At 47.4% G+C, this 15,652-nt stretch overlaps 1 protein-coding gene across 1 annotated transcript; it reads left to right on the forward strand.

Moving 5' to 3' along the window:
* The first annotated feature begins 272 nt into the window (after nt 1–272).
* Nucleotides 273–13,715, forward strand: LOC101103705 (histone-lysine N-methyltransferase PRDM9-like). The gene is given in 11 exon segments (XM_042244818.1): nt 273–341; nt 748–871; nt 1,175–1,282; nt 5,479–5,525; nt 7,315–7,471; nt 8,282–8,383; nt 8,600–8,871; nt 9,458–9,525; nt 10,652–10,845; nt 12,515–13,663; nt 13,666–13,715. Coding segments are annotated over 11 exon segments (2,340 nt in total).
* The last annotated feature ends 1,937 nt before the right edge of the window (nt 13,716–15,652 follow it).

Genomic DNA, 15,652 nt, shown 5'->3' on the forward strand with positions numbered 1-15,652 from the left:
CAGGAATCCCTCCGTCACCCACAGACATGTCCCTCCTAGTGCCTTTCCTCGTAGGGGAACCAAAGAAACCAAATCTAGTTCACATTAGGCTTGTCTGTCATAGCTAGTCAGGATCTGTCCATCCCCCCAATACCCTCACCCCAACTTTCCGCTCACCTTCCTGCCCTGGACACTCCACCCAAGGAAGACAGACCAGGCTCTGGACAGTGGTCTGAGCTATCTCAGCTCCTTCTTCTTCCACAGGCACCTTGGCCTTGAGCACTCCAATGGCCATGAAGCTGAACAGGTCTCCAGAGGAGAGCACTGAGGGAGATGTTGGGAGAACAGAGTGGAAGCCCATGGTGAGAGGCAGAGGCAGCAAAGCTGGGCTCTAAGCCAGCTCTATAGGAAGGACATGGCGCTGGTCCCCGAAGGACCACAGACTGCTTGCCTGGTTAGCTGAGTGAACTTCTCTGTGACTGTACACAGGATGGGAATGCCTGGTCCTGTCTGAGATGGTGGAGTGGAGTGGGACAAAACAGGACACTAGCATCGTCAACTGCTTTGTGTCCAGGCAAAGTTAGGAAAGTGCTCAGTGTTTGTTCAGTTAAGCAGGACACAGTCAGGAAGGAAAGTCTTCATCCCTGTCTCACAGAGCCCATCCAGTAGCTTCAGGCTACTCGCTGCACAAAAGGTGGAGGAGAAGACCCAGCTCTAAGGTCTGACTTATATTAGTAAATCACTGATTAAATCTATCATTTTCCTTAGGCCAAAGATGCTTTCAAAGACATCTCTGTATACTTCTCCAAGGAAGAATGGGAAGAGATGGGAGAATGGGAAAAAATTCGATATAGGAATGTGAAAAGGAACTACGAAGCGCTGATTGCTATAGGTAACAGGAAGTGCTGGGTGCCTGTGAGCGTGGGAAACATGAAAGAGATCTTCACCCTCAGGGTTCACTTAGCCCTCTCGTAGGTGGCTTCATTCGCTTACAGTTCCCTTTTGTGTGGAGACTAACCTGGAGGAAGTGTTTATTGTTTTGTACCAAAGGGAGGTTGACCCTGCAGTGCAGAGCTCACCTCTTGCCTTGTTTAGATTGTCCCAGCCCATCCTACTGATTTCCCTGACTTTGTGACACTTTCCATTGCTTCTGCGCTTTGTTCCTCCTTAGAACAAATATTTTGCTTCTTTCCAGGTTTCAGAGCCACTCGACCAGCTTTCATGCATCACCGCAGGCAGGTCATCAAACTCCAGGTAGATGACACTGAGGATTCTGATGAAGAATGGACACCAAGGCAGCAAGGTGAGGGGCCAGGAGGATTTAGAGGTGTCTTCCTGAAACCAGTCTGGGCTTAGGTCTCAGCTATATTTCAGCCATTAGCAAAGAAAATATAATTTTCAGCATTCCAAAGTGGTTGTGGCTGAATATTGACATAAGCCTGAATGAAGATGACTGTATAGGTTTTCCACTGTAATTCTCAAAAGTTTTATGTTTAAAATTTATCATTCTTTTTAAAAAGAATTATTTTTGCTAAACATTCTTAATGAAAGGCAGTTAAAGAAACCTTAGAAATAAATTCACCAAAGAGATTTAATACTAATCTCATAATTGGTTGTTGGATTAAATCTCTTAGAAGAGGAAATGATTAACATAGTATGTCAAGATACATTATTTATGTAGGTATATAAAACAACAACACATGATCTTCTTACCCTAAGGTGAAATTAATTCTTTGTTTTAATTCTGGGAAAGGGTTTGAGAGAACTATTTATTCTCCCTGATCTTTCCCACATTTCACTGACCAGAGACAGCATCAGGTAAATAAAATGAAGTACACTCTTTATAAACTAGAAGTGAGCAGCTCACTTCCTCTTCTGCTGCTCAGACAGTTTAGAAGAGTTAATCTTCCTAGACTGGAGCAAACAATTTAGATAGTTCTAGCTTCTCCATCTATGGATTTCTGTTCTCCGAGATTTTTAAAAATTATCTATTTAGTTTTGGCTGCACTGGGTCTTCGCGGCTGCGCATGGGCATTCTCTGGTTGCAGTCAGTGGCTTCTCATTGCAGAGCACATGCAGGCTCAGTAGTTTGTGACACACAGGCTTAGTGGCCCCACAGAAAGGGGGATCTTCCTGGGACAGTGATCGAACCTGTGTCCTCTGCATCAGCAGGCAGATTCTCATCCACTGTGCCACCAGGGAAGTCCCTCTGTTCCCTTAGGTTATTAAAACTAGTGAAAGGGACATGAAAATCAAACATTTGGTTGTCTGCAAAGGTTTTGACAAGAAGAGAGATTCTTCATAGGGAATACGTCCGCCATGGTCCACCATGCCTCTGCGCATCTTTATTTACCTTAACAATTTCTGAGTGTGTGGTACTCTCTTGCTAGCTATGTACACATTAGTGTTAGTGGCCATAGTGTTAACTGCTCCATCGTGTCTGACTCTTTGCGTACCCATGGACTGTAGCCCACCAGGCTCCTCTGTCCGTGGGATTCTCCAGGCAAGAATACTGGAGTGGGTTGCCATTTCCTGCTCCAAGTGATCTTCCCAACCCAGGGATCAAACCTGTGTCTGTTGCATCTCCTGCATTTCAGGCGGATTCTTTACCACTGAGCCACCAGGGATATATATATATATATATACACATTGCTGTACAACAAATCTGTAGAACTTTTCCATCTTGTGTGATTGAAGCCCTAACCCACTGAGGAATGATTCTCCAGTCCTTCCTCCTCATAGCCCTTGGCAACCACGATTATATCTTCTGTTTCCATGGGTTTGATTAATTTATATACCTCATAGAAGTGGAATCAGGCAATATTTGTCTTTTTTGGATTGGTTCATATCACTCAGCATATCATCAAGGCCCATCCCTGATGTAGCATATGACAGAATTCTTTTTTAAGGCGTAAAACATTCCAGTGTGTGCCTGTGTACATAACAGATATAAGAAGTATCTCACATATAATCTCTATCTGTTTATCCACCAATGAACATTTAGATTGCTCCCACATCTCACCAGCTGGGAATAATGCTGCAGTGACCACAGATGTGCACACTATTTATTCAAGATCTTCCTTTCACTTTTTATGGAATAGACTCTTGAGTTGGATTGCTAGATCAGACAGCAGTTCTAATTTTCTAAAGAAACTCCATACTGTTTTCTATGAAGGTTGCAACAGTTTACATTTCCAACAATCGTGTATAAGGGTTCCAATTTCTCCGTATCCTTACCAAACCTGTTACTGTCTTCTTATTCATATTGCCCATCACAGAAGGTTTCAATTTGTATTTCCTTATTGATTAGTAATGTTGAGCATCTTTTCATATATTTGCTGGCCATTTGTGTGTCTTTGGAGAAATGTCTATTGAATTCCTTCTCCCGCTGTGTTAGTCAGCTCAGACTGCCGTAACAAAACAGAGTGCATGCCTTAAACCACAAAATTTGTTTTCTTACAATGCTGAAGCATGGAAGTTTGATATCAGGGTGCCATCGTGGTCAGTCAGGTTCTCTTCCTGACTTATAGGGAGGCTTCATATTGGTGTATGCTTGTTAACCCCTTATCAGATACATATTTTACAAATGTTTTCTACAGTCCCATAGGTGGCCTTTTCACTCCATTCACTGTGTCCTTTGCTGCACAGAGACTTTAAGATTAATGTAATCTCATTTGTGTATTTTTACTTTGTTACTAATACTTGTGCACTTGGTACCAGATCTAAGAAATCATTGCTGATTCAGTGTCATGAAGCTTCACCCTTGTTTTCCTCTAAGAGTCTTGTCAAGTCTTGCATTTAGGTCTTGAATCCATTCTGAGTTGGTTTTTCTTCATGATGTAAGATCTTCGTTATTTTGCATATGGATATCTTGTTTCCCCAGCACCATTCGTTATAGGGATTAAACTTTCCCCATTGTCTTGACACCCTTGATGAAGATCATTAGACCACGTATCCAAGAATGTATTTCTGTTTATTTCTGGTTTTCTATTCTGTTCCATTGATTGACATGTCTGTCTTTATGTCAATGGGCTTCCTCAGTGGCTCAGCAAGTGAAGAATCTGCCTTCAATGCAGGAGACACAGGAGATGCAGGTTTAATCCACGGGTTAAGAAGAGCCCCTGGAAAAGAAAATGGCAACCCCATCCAGTATTCTTACCTGAGAAATCCTCTGGACAAAGGAGCCTGGTGGGCTACAGTCCAAAAGGTCACAAAGAGTTGGTACGACTGAACAACTAAGCACACACTTTATGCCGAAACTATACTCTTTTGGTTCCAGTACCTTTGTAATATGTTCTGAAATCAGAGGCCTCCAGCTTTGCTGTTCTTTCTAAGATTGTTTTGCCTATTTGGGGTCCTCTGAGATTCGGTATTTAGTGTAGGATGGATTTTCTATATCAGAAAAAAATTCCATTGGGGTTTTAATAGGAATTGCATTGAATCTTTAAATTGCTTTGGGTAGTATGAACAGCTTAATAATATTAAGTCTCCAAATCCATAAACATGAGACACCTTTCTATTTACTTGTGTCAGATTCCTTTCAGCAATACCTTGTAGTTTTCAATGTATAAGTCTTTCATCTCTTTAAGTTTACTCCCAGTTATTTCGTTCTTTTTGATGCTATTACAAATAACATTATTGGGACTTCTCTGGTGGTCCAGAGGCTAAGCCTCCACACTCCCAATGCAGAGAACTTGGGTTCAGTCCCTGGTCAGGGAACTAGATCCCACATGCTGCAACAAAGATCTGGCACAAATAAATAAATAAAAATAAATATTTTTTAACTTAAATTTACATCTTGGCTATAGTTTTATAAAAATGAAAAATAAATAAGATTGTTTTCTTATTTTCCTTTTTGGAATGGTCATCATTCATGCATGGAAAGATATTTGAATGTTGATTTTGTACCATGCAACTTTCTGTGTAGGTTTTTTTGTGTGTAATTTTGAAGATTTTTCTGTCCATAAAATCATGTCCTCTGTGAACAGACATAATTTCACTTCTTTCTTTCCAAATAGAAGCCTTAGTTTCCTTTTCTAACCTAATGCCCTGGCTAGGACTTCTAACATTATGGTGAATAGAAATGTTGAAAATGGGCATCCTTGCCTTTTTTTCTAGATCTTAGAGAAGTTTTCAGCTTTTCACTGATGACTATGATGTTAGAGGTAGACTTTTCATATATGACCTTTATTATATTGCAGTCACTTCCTTCTATTTCTACTTTTTTGAGTATTTTTGCCATGAAAGGCTAGTAAATTTATTAGATACTATATGGACATCAGATGAGGCACAGATGAAGTTTCATATTTTTTTTAATTTTAAGAAAATTATGTAATGCTCCCAGTGGAAGCATAGGAGTTGATGATACAGAAATCATTTTCCATTCCTCCTTTGGTAATCCTTGTCCTTGTCACTCTCTGGCTCAGAATTATGTGTCCTTAATTGAAATGCCCAGAGTTTGGAAACATTTACAAAACACTGATTCCCATAACTTTTTAGGTAAACCTTCGATGGCCTTCAGAGTGGAGCACAATAAACACCAGAAGGTGAGTATTTCCCAAATCCTGATGCCAAAATATCCTCCTCGTGGCTCCAGTCACAGGTGAGAATAGGAGAAAACACAGAGGTCCTGGAGACTGCTGCCTGCCTGTCCTGAGTCTTTAGCACAATGTCTGATATCATCACCGTCTTTATACTTAGGAAGAACAGCAACAACAGTAGGCTGTTCTGTTGTTACATTATTTTCACAATATCTCAGACTTTAAGCATTTTATGTGAATAAACTTACTTAAACCTTAAAACAATCCTACCATACCTATAAGTAGGTATATAGCTATCACCATTATAGATCACAAAACTGAGGTTAAAAAATGATTAACTATATGCCTGAGATCACAGTATCACTGGTAGTGCAATCTAATCCAAACCACTTTTTCTAAACTCCTTACAAAATGACTAAAACTCCCATAGTTCTATGAAGTTTATTCATACATCTTTATATCATTCATCTGAGAGATGTTTTCAACCTCGGTTCTTTTGTGCTGTGCTAAGGAGGGATATGCTAAGTTATCTGACTAAGAGAAGCTTAAGGACATGCTGGGCAGTTTGTAGAGTGGACAGTCCAGGATGAAGAAGCTTAAGGACATGCTGGCCAGTGTGTACAGTGGACAGTCCAGGATGATGAAGGTAACAGGATCCCTACTTCGGAGCCTCCCAGTCCAACAAGAGGAAGCAACTCACAACCCTGACAAGCCTCGAGTTTATGACTAAAAAGCAACAAATGAGAAAATAACTGAAAGACTTCACATAGGTTACCCACTTTTGAGTAGAAACTCATCTGGGCATCATTTCAAATGCTCATTCTTGCAGGAAAAAGTAACAAGTCGTTCCCCTGAGCTCTGATTAGGCAACTCTCATGTTTGGAATCATTTGTTTAGCCTGCCCTGTGTTGTGAGCTTTGAGAGCCTAGCCCATACCCGTTAATTTTCAGAAGTCCAGGCCCAGCTTAAAGCCCCTGAGTGCCCCCTGAATGTTTTGTGAATGAGTGACTCCACATTTAAACATTCATCTAGGAGTAAGAAGGTCAAAGAATGCTGAAGATAGTATCTGTGAGCTAGGCTTCAAATATAGAGACGGTTGAAGAGATGAATTGATGGCAGGGATATACACTCACATTCATACTGTATTAAATAGCTCACACCACGATTTGTTGAAATGTTATTAAATTTCATGTCCACTGTAACATTAAGAATGAGCATGTATACCAATTTATGGATCAGGAAACTGAGGAGAAGCAGCTAGTCATACAGCCTTGTTCAAGCAGAATTGATGAGGCCAGCTACTTTAATTCCAAACATTGTCTCTAAGAGGACATGGCAACCTGCAACTTCCAGCTCGTTTTCTTTATTGTCTAAATGTGTTTCTCCGATCTTTTCTCTTCTCGATCTCACTGGTTTGTCACCTTATCTTCCAGACGTGTTTCGTCCCCTCTGTGATTTTCCATACTTCCTCGTCCACCAAAGGGCCACTAATTAATAGAAAACCCCCCAGACTTCTCTTTGAGCCCTTACCCTCTTCTTTCCCTGACCTCCAGCTATTCTTCTTGCCTTGCTCTCACTTTTATGCAGAAAGTTGAAGGGTAAGAACCTTAAGATATGAATTCTAGTTTTGATTCACTACCCACTTAGGTCCTTATTTTACACTCCAGTGTTCAGACGCCTCCTCCACCAGATGTTTCCAATTGTCAAAGTATTAGCTAAAGTCGTGCATGTGAAAACAGTTCATAAAGTCCTAAAGAACTAAAGAAATGCATGTTGTCTTTTACTCATGTGGAAGGCAATGTCCAGGGCACCATTAAGTATGGAATCTAGTTTGAAGGAATTGCCAGGAGCAGCAAAATTGCTGAAGACAAGTGGCTCCAAGCAGGCTCAGAAACCAGTGCCCCCTCCCAGAAAAGCAAGGATCCCTGGACAGCACCCCAGACAAAAAGTCGGTAAGAGAAAATTTGGGGAGTTCCTCTAATTAGTTCCTCTAATCCCTGTAGAAAAGCTAGTAAGTATGGACTAGGTGTGTGGCGTGAATTTGGGGTAGGCTTGGGTTTAAGCTCGACCGATCTGAGACATGAAGTTAGCAGTGGGGCCTTGGGAAAATCTTATACATTTTCTGAGGTCTTGATTGCTCATCTGTAAAGTGAAGATAAGGATACATAACTCATGCACTGTTTGAAAGCTTTACATTAAATGCAAAAGTGCTGACATTTTTTTGAGCTAAAAGTAGTTCAGTAAATCCAGCTGTGATGACAGGGACCATGCCTTGTTAGTGTTTATGCCCAGACCTCTGCTCAATGCCTTACATGTCATGTGCCCTCAACGTATGTTTTCTGAGTACATGTGTCAGTGAACTATTTCCTAAGTAAGAAGGCGGGAAGTTAAACCTACTAACAGGAAGCGCAGGAAGCTAACACTGGACTGGGCATCTGTGGGCAGTGAGGAGCCTCAGTCTCCTGAACCAGGAGTTAAGGGGGAGAAACAAAGCATAGAAAAGGGACTTCCGGCGGCTGAATGGTTAAGGCTCCCGCGTCCACTGCGGGGGTGCAGGTTCCATTCCTGGTCGGGGAACTGAGATGCATAAACATGTAACATTAAAACATAAGATTACAAGAGTAAAAGTTTTAAAAATACATGTAAACAACTTTTAACAAAGTGTATAAATGAACAGGTACGAGATCTCACACTTTCCAATAAAACAGGGACTAACTCTCCCATCCCCACCAGCCTTGCTTAGCTTCTGTTCTCCATCTTAGAACGCAAAAAAATGGAGACTGGAGTGAAGAGGTACAGTCTACGAGAAAGAAAGGGCCACGTGTACCAAGAGGTCAGCGAGCCCCAGGATGACGATTACCTCTGTGAGTGCCCCCGCTGGCCCACTCACGGAGAAGGGGCTATGAGGCCATGGTCTAATAACCTCACTTCACCATTTGGTCCCCCAATCATCCCCTTCCTCTATGATTTGGGGTGCAGGATCGAAGCCACATGCTGTGAGTGCCCCAGTTTTTTCTGAAGGTCTTTACGACCAGCAGCATCACTATACCTCCCCTCATCCCTGTTGCTCTCACCTCCAGATTGTGAGGAGTGTCAGAACTTCTTCATCAACAGCTGTGCTGCCCACGGGCCCCCAACCTTCGTAAAGGACTGTGCAGTGGAAAAGGGGCATGCCAACCGCTCAGCCCTCACTCTGCCCCCTGGGTTAAGTATCAGACTGTCGGGCATCCCTGAGGCTGGGCTTGGAGTTTGGAATGAGGCGTCTGATCTGCCGCTGGGCCTGCACTTTGGCCCCTATGAGGGCCAGATCACAGACGATGAAGAGGCCGCCAACAGTGGATACTCCTGGCTGGTGAGAAACACCCCTGTTTCCCTGTTCTCTGGCCTTGAATTGCTTGTGTGTGGTGGGGGGTACTTAATGTCTACATGCAAGAATGCAGGTGGTGATGACACGGTCAGCAATGACACAGGCAGCCCTGTGTACTGTGTGCACTGGGCATGAACACGGGACTTCCATCTAAAGCTCAGAGGAGAGGTGGGAGACACTGGTCCAGGCACACAGGACCTCTCTCTAAAGGTCAGAGGAGAGGTGGGAGACACTGGTCCAGGCACACAGGACCTCTCTCTAAAGGTCAGAGGAGAGGTGGGACCACAGTGTACAGACACACAGGACCTCTGTCTAAAGGTCAGAGGAGAGGTGGGACCACAGTGTACAGACACAGAGGTGACTCCTCCTTTGTGGAGCCCTTGCCTTCAGTGAACCAGGAGACTCAGACTTGGAATGATGATTAAGCAGCTTACCATTTGGTCTGACTGGCAGTTGAATCCATGCAGGCTGAAGAGCGCCAATGACTGCAGAGGGAAATAGTTCTTCTATTACTTCCTACCAAAAAAAATAAAAGAGAGAGGAAAGCTTGTATCTCTTTTCTGACACTCAGATCACCAAAGGGAGAAACTGCTACGAGTATGTGGATGGGAAGGACACGTCCTTGGCCAACTGGATGAGGTGCGTGCAGTGAGTCTGCAGTTTGTAGATGCCACTCTTCCCTCAAGCCCCCACCCCTTTCCTTCTCAACCTGTCTCCCTCAATAGCTTTCACATCTTCTTTCCTCTTTTCCCTCCATATCATGGTCTTTCATTTCAAAAGACATTTGAAGGGAATAAAAATATAGCATATATAGTGCCCTCAAAATACAAATCTAGATGCTGAACAAAACTGGGGGACTTGAAAACAACTTGAGGAGTCTAGATTCACCAGGGACACTCTAACTCACTTAACTGACACTTGCCAAGCATTTTATGTTCCAGTTTAGACAGTGAACTTCATTACTGAAGCAGATCATGCATCCCATGTCCTTTTGGAGAACAACTGCAGACAGACACTAGCCAATTGATTTTAGGAACAGTAACCTTAATTTTTCTATCCTTGAGAAACTGCACAGCGCCAGGATAACCTAACACAGGAGACCTTGAATCCATCTGGGCAACAACCTCCCCAGGCTCGGTTCCAGTGAGAAGTGGGCCCTGAGGCCTCGGGAGGAATGGGGGGGCAGGATGGCCGAGAGCAGGGCCGTTCCCTGAGGGCTGCTCCTTTCATCAAGGCAGGAAGAAAGTGAGTAAACTATCACTCTTCTGGGTCTCAAGCTACGTCAGAGCACTCTCCAAGTTTCCATGGGAGGGGGAGGGCAAGTGAATATGACCCTGGATACATGTGGGGAGATTGGAGGAAAGCCTCGGGAGAGAAGGCAGGCTGGGGTGAGTGCTGAGGGCTGCATGCTAGCAGAGGAGCACCCTGTCCTGTGGAATGAAAGAGAACTTAACTCAGAGCTTAGGGGAGCCGGAGGCCACCAGCCCCATGGACAGTCCAGGTGGAGACGAGTCTGGAACTGGGCTCTGTAAAGTGGCTAATTAGGAAAGGAGAGAAACGCATTCCAGCCAGGAAGAGGGCTGGAAACAGGACCTGGAAATGGGATTTCGTGTGGCCTGGCCGAAGGCGTGAACAGAAGGTCCCCACGAGGGGCGGTGGAAGCCATGGCGGCCTCAGAGCCTGACGGCAAGGAGCTGGGCGTGGCCCGACAGTGGAGGGGACTCATTGCCTGAGGTTTCTTTCCCTTTCCCGGCCTCGACCCCAGGTATGTGAACTGTGCCCGGGACGACGAGGAGCAGAACCTGGTGGCCTTGCAGTATCAAGGGCAGATCTTCTACCGAACCTGCCAGGTGGTCAGGCCGGGCTGTGAGCTGCTGGTCTGGTACGGGGACGAGTATGGCCAGGACCTCGGCATCAAGCGGGACAGCAGCGGGAAGAGCGAGCTCGCAGCCGGGAGAGGTGAGCGCCACCCCTCTTCCAGCAGCCCACCCCATCCTGGGGAGCCTCCCTGGTCCGACTCCGAGGCAGAGTACAATCCAGTCCAAAGTCAGTCGGGTCGCAATTAAAATGCCTCAGACTTTGATTCATTTCATATGACTGTTAGGAAAAGTTTTTTATATTAAAAATGTTTGTTCTAATTTTTAATATTTCATGCAGAAAATATGTAACATCACCTTCTGCTGAAAGGCTTAGAAGCAAACAGCAAGTTTTCTAGTGCCTACCAGCTCTCTCCCCGTACCTGTTTCTTCCTCATTTCCTCCCATTTCTAAGCGACACGTGTGCAGCGATCTGCATTCAGTTACTGTTCCAGTGTGTTGCCGTGTGAGTTCACACTCTGTGCCAGGCAGGGCTCCATGCACCGAAACAGACAGACCCACTGCCCCGGGGCAGCATGGGCTTCACACCAGACGGGGGCTGGTGCTCTGAGAAGAACCAGTGCAGGGAAAGCACCTCCAATCAGCGTGAGCAGAGGGTGGGGTGCGGCGCAGGGTGGTGGGCAGGGTCTCTGCAGAGATAACACCTGTGGGAAAGGATTCCAGGCAGGGGAGCAGCCAGTGCCGCAGTCCCAGGCCCGGGAAGAGAGGCCATGCCCGTGGTCACAGGAGGAAGCATAGAGGGAGAGGAAGGAGGCTGGACGGGACAGGGACGCCTCAGGGCCCGTGTCCATGTGCAGGCCCCAGGGGTCTTCCTGGATGACACAGAACAACCGTGCGGCTTTCAGCTGCAAGCGGCATGTTCTCTGTGCTAAGACGATGCTTTGGTTCATTTTTGGGAAGAGGCAGCAGTGGGGAGTCCCCTCAGAGGTCAGTTCACTGCCAGATATGAGGGGAGAGTGGGCTGGCTGAAGATGCTCGGGAGTGAGGGTGTGAGGCGTCTGGCTGGAGATGTATTTTTAAACAGGGCTTCCTAGTGCATGTTAAACGCACCAAGACTGAGTGAAATAAATGAGGCATGAATCCTGGTGAGGCTTGAGAAAGGACATGCCTCTATTTATGATTCATGGGAAACAGAGAGGAGCAATCTGTGAGCCAGTGGGGGCAGCAGGAGCCAGAGGCCGGCAGTCGGTGGGCCCGGGGCCGCCTGGCCTCGTCCAGCCTGCGCCCACCTCCCGCAGAGACCGGCACGGAGCCCGCTCTGTGAGCCAGGAGCCGCAGAGTCAGCTCTGCTCGCACCTGCTCTAACCACCCCCTGTGCTGCCGCCCACATGCAGAGAGCTCCGGGCCAGGTGCCCCTGACTTAATAGACCCTTTCCCTCCCAGCAAGCCACTCAGGAGGATTCCCCCTGAGTCATCAAGTCTTATCTCTCAGTAGGGTAACACTCCTGTGGCCACTGTGACATGACTTTTCAGACACTTACACACAGGGAAAGGCTCCTGCAGAGCCACCTCTATCAGGAGAGACGCTGCCTCTGTGGCTGCTGGAAGGGCCCTAGTCTGGGTAGAAAAGGCCCTTGACACAAGCCTCCTGGATTTCTGTAGATGCAGAGAATAAGAATGGAATGGAAAGTGGACTGTAGAGACGCACCTGATGGGAGACAAACCGTGCACTGCCCACACTAAGATGATTAGTGGGGTGGGCCTCACCACGGCAAACCAGCCACCTGACCAAAAGCTTCCTCTCTCAGCAGAACCGAAGCCCGAGATCCACCCATGTGCCTTCTGCTCTCTGGCCTTCTCCAGTCAGAAATTCCTCAGCCAACACGTCCAACGCAGTCACCCCTCTCAGACCCTCCTGAGACCATCTGCAAGAGACCGCCTCCAACCAGAGGATCCCTGCCCAGGCAATCAAAATCAGCAGCAGCGATATTCCGATCCACACAGCCCAAGTGACAAACCTGAGGGTCGCGAGGCCAAGGACAGGCCCCAACCTTTGCTGAAAAGCATAAGGCTGAAGAGGATTTCAAGGGCCTCCTCCTACTCACCCAGAGGACAAATGAGGGCTTCTGGGGTGCATGAGAGAATCACAGAAGAGCCCAGCACAAGCCAGAAACTGAATCCAGAGGACACGGGCAAATTACTCATGGGGGCAGGGGTCTCAGGGATTATAAAAGTCAAGTACGGAGAGTGTGGGCAAGGATCCAAGGATAGGTCAAGTCTCATCACAAACCAGAGGACACACACAGGGGAGAAGCCCTATGTTTGCAGGGAGTGTGGGCGAAGCTTCAGTGATAAGTCAAATCTCATCACACACCAGAGGACACACACAGGGGAGAAGCCCTATGTTTGCAGGGAGTGTGGGCGAAGCTTCAGTCGGAAGTCAGTCCTCATCACACACCAGAGGACACACACAGGGGAGAAGCCCTATGTTTGCAGGGAGTGTGGGCGAAGCTTCAGTCAGAAGTCAGTCCTCATCACACACCAGAGGACACACACAGGGGAGAAGCCCTATGTTTGCAGGGAGTGTGGGCGAAGCTTCAGTGTTAAGTCAAATCTCATCACACACCAGAGGACACACACAGGGGAGAAGCCCTATGTTTGCAGGGAGTGTGGGCGAAGCTTCAGTCGGAAGTCAGTCCTCATCACACACCAGAGGACACACACAGGGGAGAAGCCCTATGTTTGCAGGGAGTGTGGGCGAAGCTTCAGTGTTAAGTCCCATCTCATCACACACCAGAGGACACACACAGGGGAGAAGCCCTATGTTTGCAGGGAGTGTGGGCGAAGCTTCGGTCAGAAGTCAAATCTCATCACACACCAGAGGACACACACAGGGGAGAAGCCCTATGTTTGCAGGGAGTGTGGGCGAAGCTTCAGTGTTAAGTCAAATCTTATCACACACAGAGGACACACACAGGGGAGAAGCCCTATGTGTGCAGGGAGTGTGAGTAAATCATGACCAACAAACCACATTTTAGCCACAGGAGGATTACTGCAGCCACCCCATGCCTCAGCTCTAAGGGGGCCTGAGAGGAGGCCTGTGACCCATTACAGTCCCCAAGAGTATGAGGAGAGACTTCCCAGGTGGTCCAGGGGCCAAGACTCCAATGCAGAGACCCATGTTCAGTACCTGATTGGGGAACTAGCTCCCACATGCTGCAACTAAGACGCAGCGCAGCTGACTAAATAAATACATAAATAAATATTTTAAAGAAAGAGTGTTATCAGCACAGAATTACTTGATTAGATAGACCTTCCACTTTCATGACAGGAGAGGAGGTAGGAAAACAGCAGAGGGTTTCTTAAGTGTTCTGGAGATATTCTTGCCAGCTGCCCTCGTGGTTTTTTGTACTCCTAATAAACTTTGTCTCCAAACAAATCTGAAGCCCAGAACATGTACTCATTTCCCCCTTATTACTGACAGCAGTGGGGTCCAGTGGTAGCTGAAGCCCTGGGAAGGCATAATTCTGGAGCCAACTCAGTTAGGTCACTGGACAGTCTGTTCCTGGGTCCAGGGAGAGGAATCTAGGGTTTGAGACAGACTCACCAGGGAGGAGAATCCCCAGCCTCCTGGAAAGTGTGGCCTCTCCTCCTCACAGACCTCGACTCTCCTCTGGCCTCCCCTGGCTGCCCTCTGTCTTCCTCTGACGTCTGTAGCCTCAGAGTGAAGGCCTCGTGCACACGAGTGTGTGTGCGAGTGCGTGCCTGGCTCAGCGTGGGCCATCTGGTCTTTGCCGCTCCCTCAGGGTCATCACAGCATCTGGACTCCAGATTGGACCACAGGGGTCCAGTTCTCAGCCCTGCACTCAGCAGCTGTGTGACCTGGGGCAAGACGCTCAACCTGTCTGTGTCTCGATTCTCATCTGTGATACAGGGTGGGAGCACCAGCATCTTGGTCTGATGCGTAAGCACAGGCAGAATTAGGCAGAGGCTGGCTGAGAATGCAAGCCCCGCCTTTGCTGGTCTCTGTGTTTTTTTCTTTGATCTTTTTTATTTTTTAATAGGATAATTGCTTTACAGAATTTTGTTTCCTGTGTGTCCTTCAGCCCCCATACCGTCCAGGTCTTCAGAGCTAGACAGGGAAGGGGCCGTTTAGGCACTCGGCTGCCCTGATGAGGGGGTGTGAGGTCAGGGGTGCTAAGGGAGGGCGACCTCCTTTCCCACCACTGTCATTCCTGCTGAGCTGGGCAGCCCCAGAGCCCCTCCACAGACAGGCAGGGCCGGCAGTCATCCACCCTGCCGAGAATAGAGCCTGGAGCCGTGTGTGCAGGAAACCCCTGTCCGGCCCCCATCCCACCCCCACACGGAGGGTCCTCGAAGCCCACGCCACAGCTTCTCTATGCACGGGCCTCATACCTGTGCCCACGTGCTCTGCTCAATGCTGCTGTGACCTTGAAATTCTTAACTAGGGAATACTTCATCCATACACTTCCCTTTTATGAGTGAAGTCTGATGGACCACGGGGTGCGCTGCGAGCAGAGCAGATGCGCACAGCACAGGTCCCAGGGTGACCAGGCTGCACGTGGGGACAAGTGGACACAAAGTCCTCCCCTGGTGAGTGAAGGTGGGGACCGCACCAGGAAGCCACGCTTGCTTAGACCCAGAACTGAGCTCCGACCGAGCCGAGGCAGCGGCGTTCGTAAGAGCCGGCCACACCCTCCCCTCTGTGGATGCCCTCTGCCCTATCCTGATCCTTGCAGAAGGGGTTCAGGAGGCTGAAGTCTGCCCGCTCACCAGAAGACACCAAGGGGAGAGTGGGCCATGGGATGAGGGGGCAGAGGGTGCCAGCTCCAGGGCTGGGGGCAACGGCCCTCAGTTCCCTCCTGTGCCAGGCTTCCGAAGCGTCTCTACATGAACCGTGTCAGTAATGACCACCCACTGTTATTTTC

This window comes from Ovis aries, chromosome 2 (genome assembly GCF_016772045.2).
Source record: "Ovis aries strain OAR_USU_Benz2616 breed Rambouillet chromosome 2, ARS-UI_Ramb_v3.0, whole genome shotgun sequence".
NCBI lineage: Eukaryota > Metazoa > Chordata > Mammalia > Artiodactyla > Bovidae > Ovis > Ovis aries.